The 16,392-nt window shown below is 43.7% G+C and overlaps 1 protein-coding gene across 1 annotated transcript in view; it reads right to left on the bottom strand.

Moving 5' to 3' along the window:
- The window catches only part of LOC129701821 (organic cation/carnitine transporter 2-like), an 82,026-nt gene extending 66,231 nt beyond the window's left edge, over positions 1 to 15,795 (bottom strand). Inside the window, exon 1 of the mRNA XM_055643292.1 lies at positions 14,797 to 15,795. Coding sequence (XP_055499267.1) covers positions 14,797 to 15,183 — 387 coding nt within the window. The 5' untranslated portion in view covers positions 15,184 to 15,795. The remainder of the gene's footprint in view (positions 1 to 14,796) is intronic.
- Between the last annotated feature and the right edge of the window lie 597 nt (positions 15,796 to 16,392).

The raw sequence follows: 16,392 nt of genomic DNA, 5'->3' as shown, positions 1-16,392 counted from the left end.
GGAGCGATCGCAGGCAGTGAGATTGGGCCCGCACTTGTCCTCCAATCACCCTGAGCACCACAGGGCTGTGTACTAAGCCCCATGCTCTACCCCCTCTTCACTCACGACTGTGTTCCTGCATTCAGCACCAACACCATTGTGAAGTTTGCAGACGACACAACAGTGATTGGGTTGATCACCGACGGTGATGAAACAAATTACAGAGCGGAGGTGGAGAACCTAGTGGACTGGTGCGCATGTAACAACTTGTCACCCATAATGTAGAATACGCCCCAATCTCCATCTATGGGGAAAGTGCGGAGAGAGTGTCCAGCTTTAAGTTACTGGGCACTCACATTTCAGAGGACCTCACATGGTCCACCAACACCGCTGCGCTGGTCAAGAATAGAATAGAATAGAATCTTTATTCTATTCTATTCTAGAATAGGCCTCAGGAAGGCACAGCAACGATTGTTCTTCCTGAGGACATTAAAAAAGACTGGTCTGCCCCAACAACTGCTGACAACTTTCTACCGCTGCACCACAGAGAGCATATTAACGTATGGCATCTCTGTGTGGTATCTCAGCTGCACGGAGGCGGAGAGGAGAGCTCTTCAGCGCGTCGTACACAGCGCGCAGAGGATTATTGGGACACAGCTATCAGCCTTGGAGGGCATCTACCACACATGGTGCCTCAGGAAGGCCGTCAGCATCCATAAAGATGCCTCACACCCTTGTAATGGACTGTTCGAACTACTTCAGCAGACGTTACAAGGCCTTCTACGCCCGAACCAGACTCAGAAACAGCTTCATTCCCAGAGCTATAGCGGCTCTGAACCAGCCCTGCTGATTGCCCCCCATCCCACCTGGACTGTCTCCCTCAGATGGTCACGTCGCACAACTTATTTATTTATTTATTTATTTTGACATCGGTTGGAAGCTGCATACCAAATCTCGTTGCACTGTGCAATGACTATAAAAGTTATTATTATTATTACTATTATTATTATTATTATTATTATTATTATTATTATTATTATTATTATAATCTCTAAATTGTAGATATCTGAAAAAGGTGTTTGAGTGTAGTCCGTAGATCTGTAGTAACTCCTGAAATGAAAGAAAAATGCCTTTCCTATAAAGATGTCCCATCTTTTTAATTCCATAATTTTTCCATTGTGTAAAACCTTCATCCAATATGGAGCGTTTAAATAAAGGATTGTTTACAATGGGGAAACAGAGTGATATATTATCCAATTTTAAAGCCTTGTTTAATTGTTTCCAGATTCGTATACCACTATGTATTATAGGGTTTTCCCGATAGGTTTTTTTGTGCAGTTTTGTGGGAGCAAACATAATTGAACCAATTTCATAAGGCAAACAGTATTCCTTTTCCATCCTTAACCAATCTGGTTGCTGATCCATGTCTTCCAGTCAGAAATTCATGTTTTTAATATGGACTGCCCAAAAAAACCCCTAAAAATTTGGTAAGACTAAACCTCCATTTGTCTTTGATTTACATAAATGTTTTTTGCATATTCTATGATTCTTATAATCCCAGATGAAGCATGTAACAATCGAATCGACTTTAAAGAAAAACATTTTGGGGAGATATATCGGAATTGATCGGAATAGGTACAGTAATTGCGTTAAAAAGATCATTTTTATCGCATTAATTCTACCAAACATTGAAATAGGAAGCGTTTTCCAATACTATATATTCTTATGTAATTTATTCAGTAAAGGTGGGAAGTTTAATTTAAATAAAGAAGTTTATGTCTTAGTTACATAAATTCCTAAATATTTAAGTTTTTCCTTAACTATTTTAAAGGGGGATTGTTGTAGTGTGTGTAAATTGAGTTCATTATTGGCATGATTTCGTTTTTATTCCAATTAATTCTATATCCCGAAAACTGACCAAATTGAGTTATTAGATTTAATAGGTTTGGAATGCTAGTTTCTGGCTTTGTAATATATATTAATACATCATCTGCATATAAAGAGATTTTATTCATTGTGTCTTTAGTATTATACCCGTGTATTTCTGGATGGGCTCTAACACTTTCTGCTCAATTGCAAGAGCGATTAATAATGGGGATAGTGGACATCCTTGTCTACAACCTCGCGAAAGATTAAATTTAGTTGATAACATTTGGTTTGTTAATATTCTAGCTGTTGGGTTAGAATATAAAAGTTTAACCCATGTGCAGTACTTCTCTCCCAATTGAAATGTTTCCATCACCGAAAATAAATATGACAATTCTACCTGATCAAATGCTTTTTCAGCATCTAACGAAATGATTGCTAGGTCTGCATTAGCAATTCTATTTGAGTATATAATATTGAATAGTCATCTCAGATTATAAAATGAGTAACGCTTTGGAATAAAACCTGTTTGGTCGGGGTGTATTAATTTGTTAATCACTAAACTCAATCTATGAGATAGGATTCATATTTTCTGATCAGTATTTAAGTGAGCTATTGCTCTATATGAACCTGGGTCTTCAAGATCCTTATCAGTTTTTGGTATAAATGTTATTGTAGATTTGTTTAAAGTTTCTGGCCGTTTCTGTTGAGCGTAAGCTTACAGCATCTGTAAGTGTGGGGAAAGCTTACAGCATCTGTAAGTGTGGGGAAATCAGATCATAAATTTTTTAATGAAATTCAGAGCTTAGACCATCAGGACCTGCGGCCTTTCCATTTTTTAAAGATCTAATTGACTCTTCGATATCTTTTACCGTTATTTCAGCACCTAATAATTCTCTCTCTTTCAGATCTAAACCCGTAAGATTACATTTCAGTAAAAATGCTTTCATTCCTGCTGACTGTTCTGTCACTTTAGTTGAGTAAAGTTTTAGATAGTATTGTAAAAATCTGTCATTGATATCTATGGGCAGTGTTAATATTTCTCCCTTGACTGATCAAATTTTATAAATAGTTTTTTCCCCCGTCCAGGTTACGAAGTTGACGTGCTAATAGTTTTGTGGTTTATCACCAAATTCAAAGTTTAATTGTTTTGTATGTTGATAAAGTTTTATAACTTGGTCTGAGTATATTTTATTTAACTTGTATTTCAGTAGTGCAATTTTACCATGTGTTTTACCATAGATGGTGCTACTGCATTTTCTATGTCTAATTGCCTTATTTCCATTTCCAATATCTGTTGTTTAGCCCGACTCTCTTTATTATGAAATGCTTGGGAGGAGATTAATGCTTCTCGTACAAATGCTTTAAATGTTTCCCAAAGAAGGGAAGCAGAAGTCCTAGGGCGGCCATTAGCTTCAAAAAACATATTAAATTGTTCTATAAGGTATTCATGACATACCTTTTTATTTAAAATTTGGGGGTTAAGTCTCCATTGTGTCTGTTTCTCGGCCATTCCATTTAGTTTAATCATAAATGTTAGTGGTGCATGGTCCGAGATTATAATATTATGATATTTCGAGTTGTAGGTAAATGGAATAAGTTTGGAGTCTACTAAGAATGAGTCTATCCTTGAGTAAGTTTAATGCACCGGTGAGTAAAATGAATATTCTCAGCCGGATGGATTTTCAATTCTCCAGACTTCTTGATTTTGGTAGTGTTAATATATGAGTTTAGAAATGCACTTGACTGAGATTTTAATATTCTTTGAGTTGATGATCTGTCTAAATAAGAATCTAGTGTACAATTTAAGTCTCCACCAATTATTAAGTTATGTTGTGTGAATTCCAGGATAGTATTGAATATTCTCTTAAAAAACAAGGGACTATCAAAATGTGGTCCATATACATTAAGTAGAGTCACAATTTTTTTAGCATAACTCACCTACTAATACAATATATCTGCCGTCAATATCTTCTATGGTTGATATATGTTTAAAAGGTATACCTTTACGGATTAATATTGCAACCTCTCTAGATTTATGTGAGAATGAAGAGTGATACGTTTTAGGAAACCATTTTGCTTTCAATCTATGTTGCGCTACATTTTTAAGATGTGTTTCCTGGAGGAATATTATATTTGCTTTAAGTGATTTTAAATGAGCTAATACTTTACCTCTCTTGATTGATTCATTAATTCCCTTAACATTCCAGCTACAGAATGTAATTCCTTCACCCCCAATTTTCATGTTAACGTCTTGCATCTTATGATTAGGGTGGTCTATAATAGAGCAAATGGTTCAGCACATTAAACCCTACCTTACACCCGAACATCAGGTAGATGAATTTTAGATCTCGTAGGTTTTCCTCCCAGACATATCTCCTTAAATAAAACTTATGTCCATTCAAAATAAAAATAATAATATAATACTAAGTGGGACCCGTTGGGTCCCAGTATCACACGGGAGGGCAGGTCACCGACGCAATATTCCACCTCTCCACCGATTCCAATATTGCTCACCAGTGGGGGGGGGGGGGGGGGGGGGAGCTGTCTGTAGCGCTAGTAGGGTGTTGCAGGCCGAAGGTACTGGTTTCCAGGGGGCTAGTATAGATATTGCGAGCCGAATGGATTCTTGGGCTGGCATCCAACTGTTGCAACGATTTTAAAAGCCAAGCCAAGGCAAACAATTGGGCTGCAGCCACCTGACAACCAAAATTCATTTCATGAACACAAACTTTTTAAAAAGGCGAGGCAAACAATTGGGCTGCAGCCACCTGACAACCAAAATTCAATTTGTGAACACAAACTTGTTAAAAAGGCCAAGCAAACAATTGGGCTACAGCCACCTGACAACCAAAATTCATTTTGTGAACACAAACTTTAAAAAAAGGCAAGGCAAACAATTGAGCAGCAGCCACTTTACAGCCGCATCGAGGGGACTCGCCGTCGAGTAGACGTGCGTTCAGTGTTATTCGCAGCTCAGAGAGCCGTGACCCTCTCGCTTCCTGGGTCTGGCAGAGACTGAGTAAGGAACTACAATTCCGGGTTTTACAGTTCCTTCCCCCTGTCACCAGCGGGGGCAGCAGAGAGAATGGCAATTAAAAAAACCCATTAATATCTCTCTGAATTTTCATTGATGGGAAAAATCCCCCGGTCCCGGAAGGAGGAGGGGGCTCTGAGTGAGATGGCCAAAAATGACGGCCGTAAGTGGTGGCGTTCTCTCGGAAATCACAGCACAATGGGCCAAAAGCGGTCAAGATCAGACTTTTAGTAATATAGATAAAATAGAGAAAGTAAAATAATACTATGTTAGTAAAGTGTAAAAGAAAAAAAAACACTACATCTATAGTTGGTACAGTTAGTGATAGCCACCCTAATGTGGCTAGACATCTAAGGACTTCCGTAGCCTTTGGTAAAAATAAAGTAATACTTGCTCCGTACTTTCCTTAGGAAAAAGGTTTCACTTTCAATAAAAACAATTTATGGGGAAAGGGAAACAATAGTTATATTCCATTAGTGAAATAATTATTAGTCTCAAAGTAAGATATTCGTCTCCTTTAACAAAAATATTAATCAAAGATTAGTCAAAACTATCAAAGCAAAAAAAACTGAATTTTTATTAATAAATTGCCTGAATCACACATTACTTATAATTCATACTTTTAGCTAATTCTAAGTTGATCCAGTTAACAATAATTAGTAATAATCAGTAATCATGATTAGTAGTAATTAGTAATGATTAGTACTAAAATATAAATGTTATATATCAATAGCAAAATAACTGCTCGATTCTCATTATAAATTTTGAGCAGTCCTTAAGTATAGCAATTTAAAGTTCCATTTCTTCTCTACGGGGTAACGATGTCCCGTACCGTCAGGTGTATGTTGAGTGTTTGTTCAATCCTCGGTCTTATTCTTGACGTTCTGGGCAAATTCAAGTGCTTCTGTGTGTTTGATGAAGAAATATTCCTTCCTCTTGTAGGTGACTTTCAGTGTTGCGGGGTACATCAGTCCATATCTCAGATCTTTTATATTGTTAAGTATTCTTCTTGTGTCTGTAAACAGCACTCTTTTCCTGGCGACCTCCACAGGATAATCTCTAAATATACTGATCTTATCTCCTTCAAATACGAGATTTCTGCTGCGAACGATTTTCTTCATCATATCATCCAAAACATGATCATATTGCACCTTCACTATCAGTTGTCTGGGGGGGGCTTCTGCCCTTGGGTGGCGTCCCAATGCTCTGTGTGCCCGAGCAAGTAAAAGTTCTTGATCCAGATTTAAGACTTTTTTTAATAGATCTGCGGCAAATTTACTGGGGTCATGGTTCCCCTGTCTGCCTTCCTGAATGCCCACGATTCTTAAATTCTGGCGTCTCTGACGTCCCTCCAAGTCAATACATTTTTCAGTTATTTTATGCAATAAGTCTGATAAACGCTTGTTCTTGGAGAGAAGCTTTTTTGTAGTTTTAGAACTTGTATCAGCAATTTCCTCTAATTCAGTTATAACTGTATGTTGTTGAAGATGGGATCCAGCAGAGTTAAATCTGGATTCCATCGAATTTAATTTAACCTTTACCTCTTCAATCTTTTGATTAAGATTTTCTTCCATGTTTAACTTCCATGCTTCCAGTACTTCGTGTACAGAAGCTGTGACTTCTTCTTTAATTTCTTCTCTAATTAATTGCAGTTCTTCCTTAAAGTTATGTTTAAGTTTATTTCAATTCTTCCATTATATTTGTAATTTCTTGTGCGAGGAAACTTCTTAGTTCTTCTACATCTGTTTTTTTCTTCTTTGAGACATCTTCCTGGGACAATGTTAAAACTGAGCCCAAGGCTTCAGTCGAGCCTACTTCTTTGGGCTTGCCGGTTTTTCTCGTCTTGGGGGGGGGGGGGGGGGGGGTATGTTGCATAGACATACCGCCTGTGTCACGCGCCTGATGACATCACACGCTTGATGCAAGCAGCCAGTGTCGTTGTCTGCAGGTAAGTCCCATTCTTTTCCCCCGTTTTCAAACAATTTTTTGTGGAGCTAGTCGGCGCGAGTCTCCCTTACTCCATAGCACCACCAGAAGTGGGGGCAGATTATTATCTGAATGGTGTCAGATTAGGAAAAGAGGAGGTGCAATGAAACCCGGGTGCCCTTGTACATCAGCCACTGAAAGTAAGCATGCAGGTACAGCAGGCATGAAAAAAGCAAGTGGTATGTTGGCCTTTATAGCGAGAGGATTTGAGTATAGGAGCAAGGAGGTCCCACTGCAGTTGTACAGGGCCCTAGTGAGACTGCGCCTGGAGTATTGTGCGCAGTTTTGGTTTTCTAATTTGATGAAGGACAGTTTTGCTATTGAAGGAGTGCAGCGTAGGTTCACCAGGATAATTCCCGGGATGGTGGGACTGACGTATGATGAAGGAATACATCAACTGGGTTTATAAACAATGGAATTTAGAAGAATGAGAGGGGATCTCATAGAAACACATAACATTCTTAAGGGATAGGATAGGCTGGATGCAGGAAAAATGTTCCCTATGTCGGGGGAGTTCAGAAATAGGGGGTCATAGTTTAAGAATAAGGGGTAGGACATTTAGGACTGAGATGAGAAAAACGTTTTCACCCAGATAGTTGTGAATCTGTGGAATTCTCTGCCACAGAAACATAGAAACATAGAAAATAGGTGCAGGAGTAGGCCATTCGGCCCTTCGAGTCTGCACCGCCATTCGATATGGTCATGGCTGATCATCCAACTCAGTATCCCATCCCTGCCTTCTCTCCATACTCCCTGATCTCTTTAGCCACAAGGGCCATATCTAACTCCCTCTTAAATATAACCAATGAACTGGCCTCAACTACCTTCTGTGGCAAAGTATTCCACAGATTCACCACTCTCTGTGTAAAAAATGATTTTCTCATCTCGAGAAGGCAGTGTGTGATCTCCCACGTTCAAAAATGTGCTGACTTTCCCTAATCAGCCCTTGTCCATCTAAATGCCTGTTTATCCTAATCCTCAGAATACCCTCCAGTAACTTTCCAACTTTGGAACTACATCTCTTTCGGGAAGACATCAGGGCTCTCCATTTCTTCCCAGGTCAGTGGCCACCAGTTCCCCAGAACTAACAAATTTCTCCACCTGGCAGAGTCTATCATCACCCTCAACAACATTTCTGTTGATTCCTCTCACTTTCTTTAAATCGAAGGTTAAACCATGGGTATTCACGTCGGCCCCAGCTCTGCCTCTCTTTTGTTTGGCAATAATGAATGCTCTTTGTTCCATTCGTACCCATGTAAAGATCCAACAACGATTTCCGGTACCCCTGGTTCCGGAGCCTTACCGACCTTAAGGGTCTGACATACGAGCATGCAACTCCATGCGGCAAGCGCGACCTAACGTGGTGACTTGAACCGTATGGCCTCGCGGGGCCGGTCTCACTTCGATCGCCGGAGCCGTATGGAGTTGTGCGGAGCTGGTCCCGACATCGCGTGGGGCTCCGAAAAATTGAACGTGTTCATGGCTGTCCGAAGGGGTGCGCTGGGTGCGACTGCACCCCCCTATTTTTCCCTTCAGAAAAAAGTCACCCTAAAAAAAAATTTTTATAAAAAATCGGGGGGCGGAATCGAAAAAAATTAATAAATAAATCAATGTTTCCACTTTGGAAACGGCCAGTTCTCTGTTCTCTCGTCCCCGGGCGGGAGTGGCTGAATCTGAACCCAACGGCTGTAACCCCAACACCAATCGCCGCTGCGGCGGAGCCCGCTCCCCTCGCCTCCCACTGCCGCCGGGGCCCAAGCCATCTTCCCCCCACACCACTCCCGCTGACCCCTGCTGGGCTCATGCCACCCCCGCTGAACCCACGCCACCCCCACTGAGTCCACGCCACCCCCGCTGAGTCCACGCCACGCCCGCGGAGTCCACGCCACCCCCGCTGGGCCCCACCCCCACCCCCCGCTAGGTCCATGCCACCCCCGCTGGGCTCATGCCACCCCCGCTGGGCTCATGCCACCCCCGCTGGGCTCATGTCACCCCCGCTGGGCTCATGCCACCTCCGCTGAACCCACGTCACCCTCGCTAGGCCCACGCCACCCCCGCTGGGCCCATGCCACCCCCCCTCGCTGGGTCTCCGCCATCCCTGCTGGGCTCAGGCCACCCCTGCTGGGCCCTCGCCACCCCAGCTGACCTCGCTGGGCCCACACCACCCCCGCTGGGCCCACACCACCCCCGCTGTGCCCACACCACCGCTCCTGACCCCCGCTGGGCCCACGCCACCTTCATTCCCCCCTCCCGCTGGGCCCCCGCCACCCCCCCACAGGGCCCACGCCACCTTCATTCCCCCCGCTCGCTGGGCCCGCGCCACCTTCATCTTCGTCCCCCCACCCGCAAGAAAGAGGGGCGATGTGAGAGGGGGGGAGGGGGAGCGAGAGAGGGGAAGGGAGAGGAGAGAGAGATGGGGAGGGGAGAGGGAAAGCGGAATTATCTTGAATGAGTACAAAATTAAGGTAGGTTTTAGAGCTATTATATTTTCTCTTCCATATGAATAATATTAAACAATATCAAATAATATCAAACAATTGGAACTGGTTTCTTTTCCTTGATAACAATACTGAAAAATATGAATTCCATAGTTTGTGACATAAATACACATTTTAACGGGATCATTATATACAGATGTAACATTTCCATTTTGAGATTGGGGGAAGTGCTGGGGGCAAATATGCATCAAGCCAATAGCCTAATTGTTAAAGAGTTAAAATATAGCCTAATCGATAAAGCGCTGAGAAGAGGAATCAGAGCTGCCAAGGAAAGATACTCTGAGAAGTTGAGGAGCAAGTTCTCAGCTAGTGATTCTTCTTCAGTTTGGAAGGGCATGCAAGAAATCACCAGCTATAAGAGGAAATCCCCCCGCTCTTTGGACTATCGTCAGCTGACAAACAACCTGAATGAGTATTACTGCAGGCTTGAAAATCAAAGTATCAAAGGTATCAAAGGTATTTTATTAGTCACATTCACATACACCGAGGTGTAGTGAAGTGGAACGTAACCCTGAAACCCCCTCCCCAACATTATATTAAACAATATCCCCCTCCCCAACACAGTTGGCAAAGAATGGACCCGGCACCCTCTCCTTCCCATTCACCACTTCACACCTACTTAAGGCAAGACTCCAGTATGAAAAGAGTGGAACCTTTCCACCCCACCCAACCACTTCACACCCACTCACAGCCTGACCTCAGTCTGCAAAGACTGGGCCCTTCTACACCCACCCCACTCCAATCACCACTCCACTCCAATCACCACTTCAAACCCAATGACTGCACCTCCACAGACACCTCTGTCAAGCTTCTCAAGTTTGTGGATGACAAAACCCTGATTGGACTGAACCAGGATGGGGATCTCTGTACTCTTTTCAGTTTGACATCTTTCCTATAACATGGTGCCCAGAACTGAACACAATATTCTAAATGCGGTCTCACCAACGTCTTATACAACTGCAACATGACCTCCCAACTTCTATACTCAATACTTGATTGATGAGGGCCAAAATACTTTTTGACCACCTGATATACCTGTGACACGACCTTCAAGGAACCATGCAACCATCAACCATCAACCAGTCCTCTGCCTACCTGGCTAATTGATCCAGATCCTGCTGCAACATGTTGCAGTTGCATAAGAAGTTGGTGAGGCCGCATTCAGAGTATTGTGTTCAGTTCTGGGCACCATGTTATAGGAAAGATGTCATCAAACTGGAAAGGGTACAGTGAAGATTTATGAGGATGTTGCCAGGATTAGAGGACCAGAGCTATAGGGAGAGGTTGAGTAGGCTGGGACTCTTTTTCATGGAGCACAGGGGGCTGAGGGATGATCTAATAGAGGTGTATAAAATCATGATTTGAATAGATGTGGTTGAGTCTTTTGCCCAGAGTAAGTGAATCGAGGAGCAGAGGACATAAGTTTAAGGTGAAGGGCAAAAGTAATAGGAATCTGAGGGGTATGTTTTTCACACAAAGGGTGGTAGGTGTATGGAACAAGTTGCCAGAGGAGGTAGTTGTGGCAGGGACTATCGCAACATTTAAGAAACAGTTAGACAGGTACATGGATAGGGCAGGTTCGGAGGGATATGGATCAAACGTGGGCAGGTGGGAGTAGTGCAGATGGGCCTGTTTCCACACTGTATCACCCTATGACTATCTTTCCCTCTCAAACCCATTCTCCTGCCTTCTCCCCATTACCTCTGACACCCCTATCAATCAAGAATCTATTAATCTCCTCCTGAAAAATCTCCATTGACTTGACCTCCACAGCTGTCTGTGGCAATGAATTCCACAGTTCACCACCCTCTGAGTTAAGAAATTCCTGCTCATATCCTTCCTAAAGGAATGTCTTTTAATTTTGAGGCTGTGGCCACTGGTCCTAGACTCTCCCATTAGTGGAACCATCCTCTCCAAATCCACTCCATCCAGGTTTTTACCAGGCTGGGACAGACAGCAACAGCTTCACACCATGTCCCAAAGCTTGTGTCCTGTCCTGCATCACCCAAGGCAGCAGAAACGTTATAGGAGAGGGCAAGCACTGTAACAAAGTAGCTCACGATGGTTTGGGTAACATTCAGGAATGTCTATGCATGGCACATCATGAATATTACTGAAGAACGGTCTTGACCCGAACTATAATCTATACCTTTTCTCCAGAGATGCTGCCTGACCCACTGAGTTACTCCAGAATTCTGTGATATGTCACCTATCCATGTTCTCCACAGATGCTGCCTGACCCGCTGAATTACTCCAGCACTTTGTGACTATTTTCCCTTCACCCATCTGCCCAAGCCCACTCTCCCCCTCCTTTCCTATGTTCCTTTCCACCCATAAACCTCTCCCTGCCTTTACATTTCACTCCTCTTTCAAATCTGCTCTACTTATCTACATGCATTTTTCTTCTTCACTTTTTAGTAATAGAATTAGGTATGTTACAAAACCTACCTGTATCGTGGCTGAGCATCTGCCCTACCCCGTGTGTGTGATTTTGGCGCTGTTTAGAGGGGGCGGGTTTAAAACGCGATTTTTACTAGGCTGTTCCTTTCGAAAATGTTCAGCCTAGTAAATCATTAACGGAAAATCGCTGAAAGACCCCGTCGCAAAAGATATTATTAGTTTTTATGGCCTTGTATAATATTTATAGTAGTTTAAAAATCACTCTCTCACTCCGCAACCTCTCGCAGCACCAGGGTTTTATAAAGCAAATAATTAAAGGCATGCACCTTATTTTTACATTAAATGGGGCTTGTGTATAACCCTGCATATAAAGTTTTCTATAGCGAGTAGTTCATTTTGGGCTTTTTATATCCCGCAGTATTTTTCTGGGCACTTGAGGGCACAAATCCAGCGCAATGTGAACGTTCTAAACCAGCGCGTTCATAGGAACCCACTAGAAAGCCGATTTAAATTGACTTTAATTTACAGCAAATGAACACTAAATTCCTTCCATTTGGCCTATAAATTGATGTAAATGAGATTTTAAAATCATGTTTTATTGTGAATTATTTGTGAATATTATTTGGACACTTGGGCTATTTAAAAATGTTAATAATTTATTAAGAAATGGATAGATGTTTACATCTAGTAATTGAAGTTTGAAATTAGCTACAATTGGGTAACTAACTAATTATATGCTTTAATTTCAGGTCATCCAAGTAAGATTATTTTATATTTGTTTCAGAATGCTTCACTCTATGATAACTGAAAATTTCATTCAGTTCTCTTAATTTTTAAGAAGGTTATGGGCTTTTGACTGTCCACGATCACAGCTTTTTTGTTATGTCCATAGAAAATCAATAGGGAACAAGATGCTAATTTCCGAGAATGAAAATGGCCATAACTTTTTTTATTACTTGAGATATGAAAGTGAATTAGGTCCTGCCAAATTAAACTTATTGTTATGCTTTATCTGATGGGATAAATTGCAGACTTGATTTTTTAAATCTCAAAATTTTGTAACATTGCTAACATGCAGTGTGGAAACAGGCCTTCAGCTCAACTTGCCCACACGGACCGACATGTCCCATCTACACTAGTCCCACTCACACGCGTTTGGCCCATATCCGTCTAAATCTGTCCTATCCATGTACGTGTCCAAATGTCTCTTAAACATTAGGATGGTCCCAGTCTTAACTACCTCCTCTGGAAGCTCGTTACATACACCCAGCACTCTTTGCGTGAAAAACCTACCTGAGATTCCTGTTAATTTCTGAAATATTGGTCATAAATTTGGTGCAGAAATGCTCTAAAATAAGGCTCAGAATGCATCAGAGAGCATCTAAAACCCCTGAGCTTCGTTCCAGGGCCCTTAAGCAGGCCCTGGACCCCGGCATTGAGGGACTTCACACTTCGCGCTTGTGATGTGTGCAGCGCACACATTATTTCACATTAAGTTTTTTGTAATCCTGTCATGCCACCCCCCTTTTTGAAAAGCTTCGCACGGGCCTGGTGTTCAAAAATTCCGCGCTGCAACGACCTGCCGGCCCGCAGCCGCCTCGACGATGCGCGGAGCGTCTTGACAGCGTACGTCACGCGCGAACTTCCCGCGGACTTCGCTTGAACTTCACGCCACTCACTCGACATCCGCGCGGCCCCCACTTCCGGTTTGGTCGTGCTTACCGCATGCAGGCGCATACACGTGGGACAGGCCCTTTAATCTGTTTTGCCGGACCAGCAGAGGTCACGGCATTCGGGGGGGGAGGGGGGGGTGCGAGAAACCGGCCCGCAAAGTCGGCTATGGAAGGATCGGATCTGTCGGCTCCGGGTGGCCTGGAGTTCCAGAGCCCCGGTCGCAGAGGGCAGATTCGACCCGCTGATCAGGCACGGAAATCCGAGGAGGTTGAGATCGGCCACCCCACCTGGCCTGGACGTCACATTTTTGTGGGGACTTCCGGTGGGTTGGGGGCTGGTACATATTTATCTGATTACAGGGGGAGCTGGACCACCAGTTGCCGGAAATCGGTGTTGGACTTGGATTATTGCCCAGAAAGACACAAACAGCGGGAGTAACTCAGCGGGTCAGGGAGCATCTCTGGAGAAAAGTAATAGATGACATTTCAGGTAGAAACGCTGCTTCGGACACATATTTCTACACATGCATTATTTCGTCAACTCATTTCCCTCTGGATTCCGAGTAAGAAACAGGTTGGGAAGAAGTGTAGATGGGGCTGGCAGTGGATCTGTAGCATAAGTGCATTAGGGTTGGCTCCTGAATCCATGCAGGACCATGCATCAAATGACATGATGTTCATTTCATCAACATCACCATCAATGTCCCCCCTGCCCTCGAATTCCTTATATCTGACACCTCTCTCCTTTTTTCCATCTCTCTGGCTCCATCTCAGGGGACAGTTTACCCAAACACTTCTGCTACACATCCAGGTGTGGAAGATGCCCTTACCCGTGTCTCCTCCATTTCCTGCAATTCAGCCCTCGACCCTTTCCTCCCAGCCCAAACGGGAATGGTGTTCCCCTGGTCATGGTCATAAGTGATGTGAGCAGAATTAGGCTATTCGTCCCATCAAGCCCACTCCGCCATTCAATTATGGCTGATCCATCTTTCCTTCTTAACCCCTTTCTTCCGCCTTCTCTCTGTAACCACTGGCACCCAAACTAATCCCAGTCTGCTCATTTGACCTCACCGGTCTCCGCACCTGAGTCCTGCACTTTGTGCTCTCCATTCATGTTCCACTCCTTCCCCTCAACTCCTTCCGCCAGCTCTCTCCCGACAAGGACCCCACACCAAACGCCGCCTGTCCATACCCCTCCCCAGATGCTGCCCGGCCTGCTGAGATCCTCCAGAATAGCAAGTGCAGGAGTAACTCAGTAAACAAAGTGCACACAAAGTGCTGGAGTAACTCAGGGTCAGGCCGCTTTCCCGGGAGAACACGGACAGGGGACGTTTCAGGTCGTAAATCTGAATCAAACCTCGGAGACGATGGTGGAGGTGTACTGGTCCTGACTGTAATCCCATCCATCCAAACACGGCTCCTCGTCAATCCCGGACACGTTGAGGAGATCTGGGTCTGGAAACACCTCCGAGAGGTTCCTGATCACATCCAAGCGGTAGCGACTGCATTGGCTGTACTGGACTTGGGTTCCTGGCACCTGTGGGATGGTTCTGTTCATCCAGGCTTGGCTGAGGTTGAGATTCCCGGGAATCGAGCAGCGATGCTCTGGGGTATCCCCGACAAAGATGATGTTTAGACCGGCGAAACCGTTGGGAATAACGCTGACAGTCAAGAGCAGGAAGATGAGTTTCTGAGCCGGTCCCCATTCCCCCAGGAAGGCTGTAATTTCATCGTAATCCCGCATGTTAGTTGCAGACGTGGCGCTGACTGCGCCTTGGGCCCAGAAGCCTGGAGCGCTTCAACCTTGTGGGTGAACCTGAAGTTGTAGAGCAGGATTGTTCCAAAATACTGATAATTTATCACCTTGCGTGCACAATTTACTAATAACAAGTTGTCCTACAACTTTTGGCTGTGTACGCCATAGGCTAATACTTCAAACAGGTTCTGGAAACACCGTCCGTGCTAAACAGCAACACTTTCTAGTATAAGTGAGTGGGAAAGAACTCCGGATGCCAGTTTACACCGAAGATAGACACCAAATGTTGGAGTAACTCAGCGGGACGGGTAGCATCTCCGGAGAGAGGGAAGGGGTGACGTTTCGGGTCGAGACCCTCCTTCAGACTGAGTAGACTCGTTCTTCATATCAAATGGCTTAGAGCCAGATCCCTTTTAAATATTACTGACACTAGACTTGTTTTCATGCTAAAGTCCAAATTAAATGAAGAAAGAATTAAGATATGTGCATTGGGTCAAGGTTTGTGGTTAATCATGTGACATCTTTGATAACCATGTATCTCTGAAACAAGATTGCTCTGTTTAATTTCTCCCATAATATCTGCCATTGAACAAGTTGTACTTTGATACCCTTTTACGGTTACCCACAAGATAGTGCTGGATTAACTCAGCAGCTCCGGCAGCATCTCTGCAGAAAAAGGAATAGGTGTAGCTTTGGGTCGATACCCTTCATCAGACGACCTGAAACGTCACCTTGTAGAGTCTAAACGTTGTGTGCAAACGTTGTCTTTATTAACACATTACAAGTTTGGTACATAAGCTTGTTTGCTACACTCTAACATAAAGTAATTGTTGCTGCTGTTGAGCGAGGTTGTTGACTCGTGAACTCAAGCTTAATTTATGCTGTTGTTGAAGGACACACCTCATCTCTGATGAGTTCTCTTCCCGCCTCTGTTGACGAGTGTTCGATCACTAAGTGGCTTGACCACCAGGTGGCGCCACAACCTATTCCTTTTTTGCCTGGCCCGTTGAATTAATCCTGCACTTTGTGTCTATTTTCAGTATAAAGCAGCAACTAGCACGGTGGCGCAATGGTTGATTCGCCGCCTTACATTGCCAGCGAACCGGGTTTTTTGATCCTAACTATGGGTGCTGTATGGCGTTTTTGTACATTCTTATCTGTGACCACGTGGGTTTTCTCCGGATGCTCCGGTTTCCT

Source organism: Leucoraja erinacea, chromosome 11 (genome assembly GCF_028641065.1).
Source record: "Leucoraja erinacea ecotype New England chromosome 11, Leri_hhj_1, whole genome shotgun sequence".
NCBI classification, from domain to species: Eukaryota; Metazoa; Chordata; class Chondrichthyes; order Rajiformes; family Rajidae; genus Leucoraja; species Leucoraja erinaceus.
Note: the sequence above shows the minus strand (reverse complement) of the source record. Positions and strands in the feature narration are given on the sequence as shown.